General features: G+C 43.3%; 1 protein-coding gene across 5 annotated transcripts in view; it reads left to right on the top strand.

Moving 5' to 3' along the window:
• Positions 1 to 16,489, top strand: part of Hipk3 (homeodomain interacting protein kinase 3) — an 89,438-nt gene that overhangs the window by 8,069 nt on the left and 64,880 nt on the right. For 2 of the 5 annotated variants that reach the window (XM_031371212.1, XM_031371211.1), the window contains exon 1: positions 7,835 to 7,930. The exons of 1 other annotated variant lie outside the window; for it this stretch is intronic. In XM_031371212.1, coding sequence (XP_031227072.1) covers positions 7,909 to 7,930 — 22 coding nt within the window. In that variant the 5' untranslated portion in view covers positions 7,835 to 7,908. Of the gene's footprint in view, positions 1 to 7,834; positions 7,931 to 8,428; positions 9,032 to 9,247; positions 9,761 to 16,489 lie in introns of those variants that run through there. 2 more of the 5 variants (XM_031371213.1, XM_031371214.1) reach the window with 2 other exon arrangements.

Genomic DNA, 16,489 nt, shown 5'->3' with positions numbered 1-16,489 from the left:
AGCCTACCACTCGGCAGGCAGCTGAGGTTCTTCAGTTCAAGGCTAGCCTTATCTACAGAGTGAGTTCCAAGACAGCCAAGGCTACACAGAGAAACTCTCAAAAGGGAAAAAAAAAAAAAAAAAAAAAAAAGCCCTTAGGTCAATCTCCAGCACGGCATTAAATAACAACATAGAACTAGGCATGATGGCAGCATCTGTGATTGCAGTACTGGGGAGGTGGAGCCAGGCGGATCAGAAGCTCAAGGTCGTCATCAGCTAGATGCCAAGAGACCAGCCTGGACTGTAGGAAACTTTCTTAAAAACAGAACAAACAAGAAGAGGCTGGGGCAGGAGAAAGAAAAATCAAACAGGAGATACTCAGGAGACCTATCATTCCTTAAAGATGTGTAGGCACTTCCTGAAAGAGGAAAAGACATTTTATTCAATGATAGAGCCACTGGTGAGATGCCCCCACTCCTCTAAAGAACCCCTTATTCAATCTCCTGTAAGCAACCCTTGTGTTGTTCCTTGGGTCCCTCACGCCAGCAAAATAAATAAATAAATAAATAAATAAATAAATAAAGGAAGAAAGAAAGAAAGAAAGAAAGAAGAAAAAAGAAAATCGGCATTGAATTAGAAAAGGGACCAGTTGGCAAGAAGGAGGGTGTGTGTGGGAGGGGTAATGAGAAAGGGAGGTCAGGATTGAAATGCATTACATACATATATTAAAGTGCCATAATGAAACCCATTATTATGTATATGCTAATAAGAACACATTTTAGGAAGAGGAGTCCTGCTTTGGGGGTTATGCAATGTGTCTCCAGACCTAGGGCTAACTGAGGACTCCGGATACATTGTGATCTTTTTTCCCTCCATTTTCTTGGGAGGGCCAAGGATAAGAAAGGAAGTCTGCTTCAGCCCAGCTGCTGCACAGGGACAGGAACAATTCATGCTGTAGCCATGTAGGTTTGTATGTTACTTATGAAATTTTGTTAACAGATGGCAGAAAAGTGTTAACAAACCTTGTATATTAAGCCCCCCCTTTTTTTTTTTTAACAGAGCAAAGTCTCTTGGAACGTGTCTTTTTATTCAGTTGAAGGCTTTGTTTAGAGTATTGGTTATTCTGGCTATTTTTAAAACACAAAACAGTGTTAGCCTATTTTTTATGCTAGGCATGATGGTGGATGGCTTGTAATCTCAGCTTTTGGGAGGTAGCAGCCAGAGGGTCAAGAGTTTAAAGACATCCTCAGCTATGTAGTGAGTACAAGGCTAGCCTGAGCTATGCAAGCCTCTGCCCCCAAAATAAGCAGATTGTGTACTTTTTCTAAGACTAAACTTGGGTTTACTTAAAGATTGAGTATTTGACCAAAGATCACATTTCACTGTTAAAGATCTCTATGGATGTAAATAGGGAATGTTCCAGGGACACTTTTGGTATTTAGAGCAGAACTTGAAGTAATGTGGAGAGGTGACTTTAACCCCAAACTAGGGATGAAATGAGATGTGTAAAGAATCTAAATAAATGATGTCATGGGCTGGAGAGATGGCTCAGTGGTTAAGAGCGCTGACTACCCTTCCAGAGTCCTGAGTTCCAATTCCCAGCAACCACATGGTGGCTCACAACCATCTGCAATGGGATCTGATGCCCTCTTCTGGTGTGTCTGAAGAGAGTGATAGTATACTCATATATATAAAATAAATAAATAAATAGACAAATAAATAAATAAATCTTTAAAAAAATTACGTCACAAGAAAAAGCACAACCTGAGGATGGTGCTGCACACCTCTAATTCTACAGAGGCAGGAGGAACTTGGTGAATTTGAAGCCAGCCTGGTCTATATAGGGAGTTCCAAAATTGTCAGGTTTGCACACAGTACTTTTACCTACTCAGCCACATCACAGGTCCTGTCCTTAAGGGCACAGCTATCTTTATAGTTCATTCACTACAACTTCAGCTGCACTAGCACTGTGGGACCAGCTCCCTGTCTCCTGTCCCTGAGAAGAGCTGCATTGACCTATGCATGGTAGGTTATGCAGTATAAGAATAGATTTGAACCCAAGGACTCTTTTCTAAGTGCTTGGCATTTTGCCATCCCCCCCCAAAGAATCCGTTAGTGGGTAGGATTTTGTTGCAGTTGTGGCTCGTTGTCATTGTTACAAGGCCGTGCATGACTGAACTTGCCACTTCTGTTAGTGAGCACAGCTTGTCTTGGATGGTCCTCATATGTTACATTATGGCAGCTGAACTCCAAAAGAAAGAGTGGGGCATTTGTTTCCTGGAGATGGGCAGTCAGTGCTGAATATAGAACAACTCTGGCTGCTTCCCTGGTCTAGATGGAAAAAGACAAGAGAAAAAATCTGGGGACAAAACAAGGAGTTCCTACTTTGGGAATATAGGAAGTCATCATGATGTATCGGTGGGATATCTGAGGTAAGAGGATCAGGCCTGTGTGGTCTTGGGTCAGTGATGAAGCTGATATGAACTCCTACTCTCAACAGAATCTTTGTTTCTGCCACGAACAAAGGTGGGGTGGCAGAAACGTGGACAGGTCTTTGCCATGCATTATTTCATAGCTTTTCATCTGTTGGGGCGGGTTTTAGCTATGTAGTCCAGGAGAGACTCAGAGTGCTAGAATTTCAGGCCTGTGTTAACACAACCCATATTTATATATCTATTGGGCGATGGTTTTGTGCACTGTAATTTCATTTGCTGATTTCTGTGCTCAAGACATCTGGTTACAGGTTGTCACAATTATTGAACCATTTCTATGTTGTATAAAGAATGTTCCCCAATTATCCCCAATGATTGGTTAATAAAGAGCTGATCAGCCTATGACTGGGCAGAGGAGGCAGGATTTCTAATCCCACGGTAGGGTCCCAAAGAGAGAGAAGAAGGAAGAGAAGTGGTGGCCAGGAGAAGGTCTAGGAGGAGTCCTGAGGAGGGGTTACCAAGAGATTCACCATGAGGACAGATATGGAGCACAGCAAGCCATGGCAGGACCCAAACTTCAAGTAACACAGGGCTTTGCTCTGATCCACTTGCCTGCTGTCCCATGATATATTTGTATATTTCATTAATCTATGACTGTCTTTTTGTTTTGCAATTATAAAATTTCATGTAGTCAAGTTCCGAGGAAGAACATGTCATCTTTCAGGACAACCCTAGTCTATGTTCCTAGACCTTCGTCATTCTCAGCTCAGAACCAACCAACTCACCCACACAAAACACCCTTTGAAGTGATCTGTGCTTTGCTTCTTAAGTTCATTTGACTTCTGAGAGTTATAGTGCAGGATGAGGCTGGGGATATAACTCAGTGCTAGAGCTCTTGCCTAGTATGCATCAGCCACTAGTCTGGAGCCTTATGGACCATGCACAGTACTACAAAAAGAAGCAAACAATACACATGGAAACAAAAGAAAAGCCAGGATGAGGCACAGGCAGGAGGATCTTTTTAAGTTCAAGGCCATCCTGGTCTACATAGAGCTCTAGGATAGCTAGAATTACACAGAGAGTCTCAAAAACAAAACAAAATGGTATAGAAAGACTAGAGGATGTCTAGACAGAGAACAATGGAGAAGATGTGGGTATTGGCAGGCTTTTCATTTAGATGAGCTGATGCAGGTGCCCAACAGTTTTAATCAAAAGGAAGGACATTTGAGCAAAACCTATGGGAAGAGCTCGACTCTAAGGAGCCATTGCCCATGGAGATGTCTTTGCCATATGAGACTGCTAGTGTTTTCATTATTATAGAGGAAGAAATGGGGTGGGGGGTTGTTAATTAGGGCTTTAGGAAACCTTTGGCAGAGAGTGATAAGGGGCCAGCAAGATGGTTCATCCTGGTGTGCTTGCTACCAAGTGTGAGACCTGAGTTCAATCCCTGTATCCCATGTATGGAAGTAGTAAACAATCCCTGTAAGTGTGCTCTGACCTAACTACAGTACATATTATTGTACCAGGTTGTATATCCAAAATAATACTCTACTCCATGGGTAATTTTAGGACTTTTAAATAGCGAATTTCATTCTATGGTATTTTTTTTCTTTTTGCTGACTGTAATGCCCAACCTCCATATTAAAATGAGATTATGTGGCTGGAGAGATGGCCTACCAGTTAAGAGAACTGCTCTTCCAGAGGACAGTTCCCAGCACCTGCATGGCAGTTCACCACTGTAACTCCAGCTCCAGTGGATCTGAGACCTTCAAACAGACATACATGAAGGCAAAACATCAATGCACATAATAGAAAATAAATCATTTAGATGAGATTATGAATGTCCTATTAATGTGGGACTAATTTTTTGCATGTATCTGTGGTGTGGAAACAGGATTGAATGCATATACTGTTTGCATGTATGTGGGTGCACAAAATACTGGGTGTCTTCTTCAACTGTTCTCCCTCACAATTGAGACTGGGTCTCTTAAACTCAGAGCTCTCGGATTTGGGCAATAAGCTCTTTACCCTTTGAGCCATCTTGACTGCCTTGTTTGCTTTTTTATCTTTTTAATTAAAAGAAATGTTTTTGAAAGAGAAGCAGAACTTTGGGCTGTAAAGAGTTAATTAATTGGTGGGCTTTTTAGTTATTCAAATATGAGCTGGAGCAGCTAGATTCTAGATGGGATTTTCTATCCCAGCTGCCCCTCCCTGAGGCCCAAATATACAAAGTTGATCTCCAGGAAGAAGGTAGATTATTTGCATTAGGAAGTCAGGACCTCCTGCCAGGAGGAGAAATAAAGCCCCCAGATAAACTTTTCCTCCTTGGTTTGTAGTTAGGGTATTCATTGGTTTTCTTGGCATACCCTGCTCCCCCCACCCCCTCTCATCCCACATGGGGAAAAAAAAGGACCGGAAAGAATACTTAGGGTCTGAAGGGGAGAAAATAACAACCAGAAAACTCCTCAAAGCCCAACTTCCTTGAGGAAGATAGATGTGCGTGGGTTGGTGACTCAGGCTGTGACAGAGTTCCAAGGTTTTTCTGGAAACTGCAGTGCTTTGAATAGAAGCATTAGCACGTTGAGCTAAGGCTGTTCGAGGCCATTTCTTGAAGCTGACACCTGTGTGCAGTTCAGTAGAGGTGGATCCAAAGGCGGTGCAGGCAGGACTGGCCCCGTCTGGACAGGGTACCATCGGAGGTAGAGGCAGACCTAAGAGAAAGACTAAGGTCTGTGACTGCTCGCAGGCTGAGTTTGTGAGTTTCTTTCTCCTTACATAGAAAAAAATCTATTCTTTCATTTTATAAATATTTATTGTGTTTCTATTCTAGACTGTGGGGGATCAAACAACTGACAAATGACAAAAATAATGTTCCTTTTGGAAGAAGACAGAAAATGTACATGAGCATATCTAAAATGGCTGGCCCTTGGGAGAGACAGAAAGATATTAAGTTATGCTGGGCCTGGTGCAGGCCTGTGATTACAGCCACTGTAATCATAATAGTAACAGGCTGCTGAGAAAGGAAGCTCATGAGTTCAAGGCCTGCCTAACTACAGAGTGAGTTCAAGGTTAGCCAGACCCTGTCACAAAATACAACATTGAAAAGGGACTGGGATGTTGCTCAGTGGGAGCATGGTGCTTTGCACTAGGTTCAGTCTCTGGGCCTGGGGAAAAAAAAATCAAGAGTGGCTTAAAAAAGTCGAGGCCAGCCTGGTCTACAGAGTGAGTTCTAGAACAGCCAAGGATATACAGAGAAATCCTGTCTCGAGAAAAAAAAAAAGAAAAGAAAAGAAAAGAAAAAGTGAGGGAGAACTTGGAGGGAACCTTGGAACCCGAGGAAGAAATGACTGGAAGGACAGGACTCAGGAGATGGCGAGTTTCCCCGCGCTCCAGTCCTGTGCTGTGTCTTACAGCACTGGTTTAGGCTAATGTGACTCTGGCCTTTTACTATCATAGAGACTGGCTGCCACTAGAAGAAAAATCTGAATAAGTAGAAAGAAAAACAAATGGATTTCGCTGAGTATTCTTTCATCCAAAGATTGTCATGGCTTCTTTCATCACACTATTCTCTTCCCAAATAAGTCCTTGTTCACTGGCTTCCTTTGCCCTGGAATAAAGTTCTGATCCCACCCAGCTCAATGGCTTTCCACCTTGTCCATTGACAGTTCTCAGTGAGCTCTCCTTAGTGAGCCTGGGACTCACTAATTGGACTAGGCCCATGGCAGGGGTGGGGGGTTGGGGGGTGGGGAAGTGGGATCCTCTTTTCTCACCCATCTCTGGGCTTACTGGAGTTAACTTTTTGTGTGGCTGCTGGGGATTGGATTTAAACCCTTAATTTTAGGACTCCCTGGACATGGAAAACTTTGAGACAGTGCCATACAAAACTGCTCAGGTGGGCTTTGAACTCACTGTGTGGCCCAGACTGTTTTGGACTAGAGGTCTTCCTGCTTCAGGCTCCGGAGTTGTTGAGATCACAGGCCCGTGTCTCTATGTCAGAAGTAGCTTGTATTTAAAAATATTTGGAACTGTGAGAAGATAATTAGTCTTTCCTTAATCCAGTAGGAAGTCAGTCTCTATTCTGAGATGGCTTGGCACTCACTATGCAGCCCAGGGTCTTGGACTCTGCAAAATACTCCTTCCTCAGGCTCTGGAGTACTAGGGTACAAGAGTGAGCCACTACACTCTGTTTAGAACCATCCATCTATTAAAAAGACAAACTTAATAACAAAAGGCCACTTCATGGTTTTGAAAGATCATCTCTATGTTCTAGTTCAGAATGGATCTGAGGGGGAAGAGATAAAGCAGAGTAGGTTGGGACACCATAGGTTTACTGAGGAGGGGGATGTATTTATTTAGTAAGCTTTACTGGGAAGTTTTAAGTTAGGTACTATATTTAGTCACTGGCAAGGCAAGGGTTAAAAGAAAGGTGACAGAAATCCTTCCTGGAATTTATAGGAAAGGGGGTGGGGAGAACTACTCAGCAGAAAGGGGGGAGGGGGCACTCTCACATCCAGCCTCTTCATAAACAGAGCAAGATGAGGAAGGGCTTCCATTAGGAGCTGGAGACATGGTTGCAAAAGTTGGGAACAGTTAGTTCTAATGGAGAGAGCTCTCTATTAGTGTAGATTTTTCTTTCTTTTTTCTTTTAGCAGTAGTTTTTGTTTGGTTTTTAGATTACCTTAAAAGAAATCCACTGTAAATGCTAAAGCAAAAAGTGGCTCAGACATTGCCCTCATTTTGTACGTAGAGGCTAATCTTGAGCCCCGTCCCATTCCTTCCATCTTCCCAGCGCTGGCATTATAGGCATGCATCACCATGCCCATCTCATGCATATGCCTTTTCTAAAAATCAGTCATTGTTTTTTTCTGAGTCTTTACTGAGTATCCTGTCTCGAATTAAACCACCCGTCACTGGAAAAATAATTGTCAGTGGCCTCGGGATAAATACCCTTTACTCTTTTAAAGACACTCTACACAGTCCTCTTCTAGTGTGAAAAGCAATAGGTAAAGAGATAGTATTTACCCAACAAGTTGACCCTCCCTTTAGTCCCAGCTGCTGCAACAGAAAATATGTGTGGAGAAATACATTGGCAAACTCAGTCCTTCTAGTAAAGACATGAAGAAAGCAAAGGACATTCCCATTATAGAGATAGAGGTGCTTGTGTTGCTGAAACGATAGACATTGGTTTAGAACCCAGACGAAACAGGTGGCAAAAGAGGGTAACTGAATGATGGGTTTGCTTCGAAGAGAGTTGCTTTCTGGAGAGATAGATGGAAGGGAGAGGAGTGGAGGCTAAAGCTTTGCTCTGTAACCTTGCTCACGTCATCGAAACTTGTCTAAAACCCTTGTCTTAGCATAAGAGTTTGGACTATGCATCAGTAAGATTCTTTCATCTCAAATTCCATGGTTCTATGGTTACGTGGGTGGAAATGGACCATTCTGTCGATTTCCTAGTTTCCAGGAGCGAAGAAACTAGCTTGGGTGTGGAACTAACTCGATGGAGAATTATCAGCGTAGAGGTGGGCAGCTTCCCAACGACTGTGGCGGTGCACTTGGAAAACTTCCAAGAGAGTCCTTCCCTCATTCTTTGACAAGTCTCCTGCTGTTTTGGAATGGGGGACCGAGAAGAACCTATTTTAGGCTGAGATTATTCATTTGACTAAACATTTTCTCTTTCTGTGTTTTTAGACTCCTAAGATGCCAAAAAACAGATTCTAAAGGGGGTGGGAAGGGAATCAGGATGGGGTAACCCGGAAAGGCCTGTGGAATCCTGCTTCCGCATCTGAACCCCTTTGGGTATTAGGATCGTCCCTGAAATGTGTATTTTTGGGCCCGGAGTCAAGCTCAGAACTGCAGAGGAGGGCTGACGGAAGCTGTTCCTGTTGGAGGGATGGCGTGAGAGCTCAGGGTTGGATCCGCGCGGGCCGCCTGGCGGGCTGCGAGCGTCAAGGGCGCGGCTGCGGGCGGACCCCGGGGAGGGGCTTCGCGGAGGCGCCGCGGCCCTACCCGAGCGGGGCCGCCCGGGCTCGGCGCGCAGAGCGGCCGAGCGGGCGGTGGCGCTGCGGAGGCGGCGGCCGAGGCCGGCGGGCGCGGAGGAGGGGCCCGAGATCGGGGCGGCCCGCGGCAGCTGCCCGGGTGACGACTGCCGGCAGCGCGGCGCCCCGAGGAGTCCGAGCCGCAGGCCCCCGGCGACGTGGCCTCTCGCAAGCAGCTCACGTCCTTGTCTTAACTCCGGGGCTGGAGCAATGGGCCCTCACCGCCGCGGGCCCTGCATCCCTCGCTGCCCGTAGGCCCCGGTGGCCCGCCGGCTTGTCACTGCCCCTCTCCCCAGTCGAGCCGTCCCCACCCCAGGCCCCCGGGAAGGAAGATGAGGGAGACGGGCCCGGCGATCGGCAGCCAGAGAAGCAGCAGCAGCAGCGGTCGGGGGAGGGTGTTTCGCCGTTTCCTCTCAGCCGCCAGGACAAGATGGCAGCGGCCGCCGAGAGGGGCTGAGCCCCGGCTGAGTGGCGCCGCCTGCTGAAGCGCTTGGCTCCGGGTCCCCGCACGGCCCCCGCGACCCACCCCGGACATGCTCAGGGCTGCGGCCGCCCGAAGCGGGGAGAGCGCGGGCCTCTAGGAAGGTAAGGAAGCCGGGTAAGGGAGGGGAGCTCGGCGTCGTCGCGGGGCCTCGGGGCCGGGGGAACCCTCGGAGCGCCGCCGCTCCGTTTCCGCCCGGTCGTCCAGTGCGGCCGACCCGGGCGGTTCCCGAAGGCCGGCGCCACGCCAGGCCCGAGGCGGCCGGACGCGGGGACCGCGCGTGCTTTCCGCGCGCGCTTGGCGCAGCCTCCGGGAAGCCGCCCTGGCCGCGCCGGGCACTCCGGGCCTTCCCCCAAGCCGAGGTTGCGCAACGGCTCTTCCCAGCAACCGAAGTTTTGTTTGGTCCCACGGGGGCCCCCCGTTTCGGCTCGGCGGCTCTAGGCCGTCACTACGGAGACCTCGTTCCTTTCATTGATGGGAGCGAACACCAACGTGCACGCACGCCGCCGGAGCGCCCAGCCCCGTGGCTGCGCCGCGGAGGCTTGGTGGCCCTGTCACCGGCGTCGCGGGGCGGCGGGTTTGGAGGGTGTCAACTCTGGAGACGTGCGTGCGTGTGATTGTTGGGGAGGAGAAATGTGATCCGCGGCTTCGCGTCCCCAGCGGCGGCGGGAGGAAGGCGTGGCGGCCGCGCGGCGGGGCTGTTGCCGGCTTCTCTCGTTACGGTGGCGGCGGCGGCGGCCCTCTTCCCTTCGCGCTGGGGGAGATCAGCGGAAAAGGACTCGGGACCAGAATGTCTGTTTTCCTGTCTTGGGGGAGACGGCTGTTGTAAAATGGTATGTGGATCTTGGGGGAAGCCTGTTGTTTCCTAGTCTTATCTGTGCTGGAGGGATTGCGCTGAAGGGTGTGTGCGTAAATTACCTTGGACCTGTTACAGAGTAGTCACAACACGTTCGGTCCTTGAGCCGTGTTTTCACAACCTCTGGCTGGCCTGCTGGCGAATTTATTTTTCCACCTGTCAGTTCGCAGCTTATAAGGAGCTTCTATTCGCAGCAGCAGCAGCCGGTCTCCCTCCCTCCCCGCCCCCCTAGGTTTCAGATTATGGCCCAGTTTACCGGGAAAACTCCTGGTTTTATGGCCAACTTTTGTTTTGGTTGTCTCTCTGGTACAGGGCTGGAAAAGTTAGCTGGAAAACCAGCCTTCGTTTCTTGTGTACCTTCGAGTTGTTTGGAGATCTGCTGTTTTTTTATTTTTCTGTTTTCTATTTTAGGGTTTTTTTTTTTTCCTGTAAGCCACAGCCTCTCAAATAGGGGTCCTTCAAACAATTTAACTTAATTTCCAGATTTTAATTGCCTGGTGCTTGAAAAAATTTAAAGAATTAATTTTTTTCTTTCTGATGAGAATATGAAAACATTTCCAGGTCGTTTTTGGTTATTGTTTACCAAGAAAAATATCTTAATGTTTATCCACATTTACTATTTCAGAAACTGGGCAAGTCTCACCATATGTTTGATAAATCTAGATTCTGCTTAGGTTTGCAAGTGCAGTGCTAATTTTATACAATGAGCAAAACGATAAGGTTTAAACAGGTCATGATTAAGCTTAGTATTTTAAGTAAACAAAATATAACTGACCTTTTAAAAATTGTTTTGTTGTATTAATTCCTCTGTCTTCATGACACTTAACAATAATTGAAATGTAATTAAACAACCCAAATTCTTAATTTTTAATTTAACAAGATATTTTGTGGTATATTTATGGATGCATTCATATAAAGTGCAGGGAGCTCAAATTTGTGAAATTTAGTGCTTAATCTGCATCAGTTTATTTTTCTTAAATTATTTTGATTATTTTTAATTTGTTATGGTAGATATACCATATATAACATATATATAATATATGATATATATATATATCTCAGAAATGTCTACTTTTTCAGCGTTTGTATATTTTACTGTATTTTAGGGAGAATTTATTTCTTAGGTCCTCCTTTCCACCCGAGGAAATATATTTGCACAAAGAAAAATATTTTGGAGGATAGATAAAAATAAAATCAGTGTTTTAAACAGGTAAGATGAGCTTCAAGTCTAGAACAGAACTGGCCATTAAATGTTTTAAATTTATATTTGGACATTGCTGACTACAGTAGCTAAACATACATATTAGGTAAGCAGATCATAACATGGTGAGACAGTCTTAGCATTTTGTCATAATGCCTTTTCCATTGAACTAGTCATTATCTTGTTTATAAACCAGCCATTGGCTTCTGGGCATGGGGTTTTTAGAGTCTCATTAAAGTAGATGGTTTCTATGAGATAATTCTTGTAAATGTGCTTGAGAAGAAGCTGAAGATTATACTCTGTTAATTTTTTGGATGATCTGTCATAGGATACCATAAAGTAGGGTTGCAAATTACAGAGGTCGGTTTCTGTAGCAAGTATACCATTTGACACATAGGTGTGTGTTTAATGCCAGCGCTGAATGCATGCTTTCCTGCAAGTTCAGAAAGCAGTAGCTGTCAAATGGCCTTCCTGATTGAAATTTTGTTTTTAAATATTTGCTGCATGAACACTGAAGGCATATGGGAAAGAGGAAGGAGAAAATGTCAACCTCACAATGTGGAATTGTTAATCAAATATAATTCATGCACATCCACTTAAATGCAGCAATTGTCCACATCTGTGTTGCAGTGACTTATTCCACAAACTTCTGAAGTTACCTTTGTTTCTGTGAGGTGGAGGACCTAACTTCCTAGTACAGTTCCCATTGCAACAGTTCTTCCAGTATGATAAGGTAGATGAGAATTGTCCTATTGGTGGTGGATTCAGAGGCATGGAAACATTGTTTCTATTGCAACTTAACTGAGCTTAGATATGAAAAGATGTCATGACAGTACTTCAAGGATGCTCCAAAAACTGGAATTTCTCTACTTTCCACAAGTTGTTACTCCTGTCTTTTATTTATTAGAGCACACAGGCTAATTTTGATACACGGTTATTATTGCTGCTAAAGTAAGCATTCCCTTTGTAAAGTCTGTGAGTTGCAGCTGTCCAGAGTTGAGGCTTAGTATTGCATGTCTAAGTTGGAAGCTACTTCTGAAGAGGGACTTTATTGGCAGTTGTTTAGAGGCACTGCCCCTCCCCCACTTTAATTGGGATGTAGTAGTATTTCTCTGGGAAAAGAGATCTTTCTCAGAGCACTTGTCAGGAGGAAGGAATGTTTGCACATGATGTAAATATACAATGAAAGGAATTATCCTAAATGTCCTTCCTGGCTCTGGATCCATCTGCTTAAAAGTTAGAACCTTCCCTGGTACCTTTAAAAGGTTCTAACTTAAAGAAAAATGTATTTGGAGCAAAAGTTTTGAATCATGGTAGGGTTTTTTGTTTTTTAAAATTCCTTTTGGTTTTTCTAGACAGGGTTTCTCTGTGTATGTAGTCCTGGCTGTCCTGGAATTTGCTTTGTAGATCAGACTAGCTTTGAATAAGGGATCCTGCTGAGTGTTAGGATTAAAGGTGTATGGTACCACCTTGGCTTATTTATTTATTTATTTATTTATTTATTTATTTATTTATTTATTTATTTGAGACAGGGTTTCTTTGTGTAGCCTTGGCTGTCCTGGAACACTCACTCTGTAGACCAGGCTGGCCTCTAACTCAGAAATCCACCTGCCTCTGCCTCCCAAGTGCTGGGATTAAAGGTGTGCACCACCACTGCCCGGGCCTATTTATTTAATTTTTAACAGAGTACTTTGTGGTCAACTTAAGGAAGTATTTAATTTCTTTTTGTTGTCTTGGTCTAATTAAGAGTAGTTTGGGCAAAAACAATATTAGAGTGCTTTTTCTAAATAGCTCTATTGTATTTTTCTGGATGTTGTTAGTCATTCTGTAAGACCCTGATAAACTAGACACAGTAAGGAGGTGTATATTTATATATATATATACACACACATTATATATCGTATAAAAGTGTTTGCCAAACATGTCACTAAACAAAGGCCACACAGTTGCTTATATGTTGAGACACCAGAGTAGTTGCCAGAGATCTAGGAGCTACTCATGTGGAAGTGAAAAGAACCAGAAACATGCTGCTAGTGTCTATGATGATATTGTTAGGTCTTAGCAGATTTACTTTAGGTCTTATGTAGCTCAGGCTGGCAGTGAACTCACCTTCCTGCCTCTACTGCCCAAGTATTACCTACCACCTGGCTTGGCTGATTTAAAACAAACAATAACAAAACAACACAAATACAAAACAGATTAAAAGTTTATTACTTCTGGCATTACAGGTGTGAAGTAGGCCCTTTAAAAAGTCTCAAATTACAGGTTTCTCTGAAATCAGAAGGGCAAAGGGCATGAGTCTGACCTACAGGATTCTATTTTGTTTTAAAAGATCCTTAAAAAGTAAAGGCAAAATACATAACAAATTTTACAGATCTTGTGTTTTCAGACTGGATTAAACCCCAAGTTTCTGATACCTGTCACACAATCCACTTCCAAGGCAGACAGACATGCATTTATTTATATATCTGTCTGTTCTGGGAGTGAGCCTAAGGTCTCACATCCAGCCTGTTCTCTATTACTTATACCTTTAGCCTAATATAGATGTATTTTGTTTTTATTTATTTATGTAGATTCTATTGTTTTGTTTTGTCTTATGTGTGTAGATGTGTTGTCTGCATAGTTATCTGTACCACTTGTGTTCCTTGTGTTATAGAGGCCAGGAGAGGGCACTGAATCCTCTAGAACTGGAGTTATAGATGGTTGGGAGCCACCATGTGGTTGCTAGGAATTGTACTTGGGTCCTCTGGAAGAACCTTGACCGCTATGGTTGCTGAGCTATCCCTCCAGCCTACCTTCTATTTTTGTATTTGACTGGACCTTACTGTATAGCTCTGGTGGGCCTTAAACTCTAATCCACCTGCTTCTGTCTCAGTGCCAGGATTACCAGTGCTAGCATACATGACCTCTTTCCAGAATCAATCTAATCAATCTTTTCTCCTACCACCTATCTCTCAGGTCTTTGAGACAGACTCCCCTAGTCCAGGCTGACCTCAAATGTCTGCTCCCTGTATTTCCATTTCAGCTCTGTGCCCAGCTTGAGCATTTCAGTCTTCTTCTCGGCAAGGTCTCACTATGCAGCACTGGCTAGCCTGGAGCTCACTACAAAGACCAGGCTAGCCTCAAACTCAAAGAGATCCACCTGCTTCTGCCTCCACTGGACTAAGCATATTCATTTTTTAAATGGGTAGATTTCCATATTTATTTTTACTTTGCATTTTCTTTACTGCTGTCCTTAAAAAATGGCTTGTGTGTGCATGTGTGTTCGTGCATGTCCATGTGTGTGCGTGTGCTTTCTTGCATATACATGTATGGCCATGTGTTTGCCATAGAACATGCAGCAGTCAGGATGATTTTAAGAGGTTGTTTTCCTTCAACCACAAGATCCTGTGATCAAGTTCAGGTTATCATGTTCCCTTCCCCCATCCTCTAATAAACTAAAAGGATTATGCCTTTTTAAAAAAAAAGAAATTTAGTATAGGGAAGAATAAGAAAGTGTATTACTCATTTGAGCTGTAACTTTATTTGGACAAAGATTTAAATTGTTAAAGATGAATTCTATTCTTTTTTAAAGATGAATTCTATTCTATTTTTTTTTTTTTAATTAAAAGGTTCATTTATTTTTAGCCATATGTAGTGGTACACACATTTAATCCCAAATGCAGAGGTAGGTGGTTATCTGTGAGTTCAAGGTCAACCTGGTCTACATAGTGAGTTTAAGGACAGCCAGAGAGGTACATAGTGAGACCTTGTCTCAAAAAAAAAAATTAATATTTTGTTTTATGTCTGTGTATCTTTTGCCTGCATGTAAGTGTAGCACATGTGTGCCTGGTGCCTGTGGAAGCTAAAAGATGGTGTTTATGAGTTGCCATGTGGGTGCTGGCAACCACACTTAGGTCTTCTGCAAGAATGACAGGCACTCTTAACTATTGAGCCACCTGTCCAGCCCTAAAGACTGATCCTTTAGTGTAACTCTTGGTCACAGTGAAAATAAAGGATTGCTGTGTTTAGTCACATGTATTTCTCCTCCCTTCAGTAACTTTATGTGGAGAACATTTTCTAGTTGAGAAATTTGTTTATTTATGATGAGCATTACATTCATGAGATTAAGCCTGGGATGTAACTCAGTTCAAGTGCTGTCTAGAGTTCATGACGCTTGATCCTCAATAGCACATAAACCCAAATATATTGGCCCAGGCTGATAATTCCAGCAGCACTCGAGGTGTAGGCCAAAGGAGCAGAAGTCCCACATCATCCTCAGGTACATGCTGAGTTCAAAGTCAGCCTGGGGTATAAAAAAAAGACATTTGTAGATTATATGTCATTCAACCTTTTCATTAATAATTAATTGTTTTCTTATAAGTTATAGTTGATTATATTTGGATTACCAATAAAATTCTCTAAAGGTTTGATAGAAAAGATAAAACTTACCTACATTAAAAATATTTATAACTTTTCTTTTTCTTTCTCCCTCTTTCTTTCTTTTGGACAGGATATAGCTGTGGTTCAGACTAGCCTAAAATTCACTATATAAACAGAGGCTAGCTTTGAACTTGGGATAATTCTCTTGCCTTAGTTCATAAGTGCTGATATTACAGGTATGAATTACTACACCTGGATAATTTCAGATTCTTTAATACTTTCATACATAGTTAGATTTGTTTATAAATTTTACAAAATAAGTTTTTAAATAAACAATAGTAAACTTTGAAACATTTCAGTAAATTACTTAATTACAAAATATTTTCCACTTTAGAAAACAACTCCATGAAGGCCATAGAATATTTTTGTATGCTTCTCTTATATACTCCTCTTTCTTTCTCCCTCTTTCTTTCTTTCTTTCTTTCTTTCTTTCTTTTGGACAGGATATAGCTGTAGTTCAGACTTTAGGGTTAGGGTTAGGACTAATAAGACAGAATCTTGTAAGGTTTGGTAAACTATATGGCTTTAGATACCTAGCTATAATTTTAAATAGTTAATAAGTTAGAGTGATAACATTGAAGGTTGGATATGGCTTTTAAGAGACATCATTTCCAAAGTATAATTTAAATAAGTCTGAGAGCTTTAAATGTATAATTAATTGAGATTAAGTGGGGCCTAATGACAAAATTGCAATGAAAATGACAGGCTGTGCTGCTGTGGGCCAGGGGCTGTGTTGCAGTCCTCATGTCCGCCTCCTTTCTACCAGAGGCTGGCCTGGCCTGCAGCTTCCTTCTCTCTTTTTTCCTTTTTTCTTCCTCTCCTCTCCTCTCCTCTCCTCTCCTCTCTTCTCCTCTCCTTTCCTCTCCTCTCTTCTCTTCTCCTCTCCTCTCCTTCCCTTCCCTTCCCTTCTCTTTCCTTCTCTTTCCTTTTCTTTCCTTTTCTTTTTTCTTTTCCTTTGGACAGGGTTTCTCTTTGTAGCCCTGGCTGTTCTGGAAGTCCTTATGTAGATCATGCTGGTCTAGAACTCACAAAAGATCCAATTGCTTGTGCCTCCTTAGTGCTGGAATTAAAGGTTTGTGACCC

Source organism: Mastomys coucha, unplaced genomic scaffold, assembly GCF_008632895.1.
Source record: "Mastomys coucha isolate ucsf_1 unplaced genomic scaffold, UCSF_Mcou_1 pScaffold15, whole genome shotgun sequence".
Lineage (NCBI taxonomy): Eukaryota > Metazoa > Chordata > Mammalia > Rodentia > Muridae > Mastomys > Mastomys coucha.
This window is presented reverse-complemented; position numbering and strand designations above follow the sequence as displayed.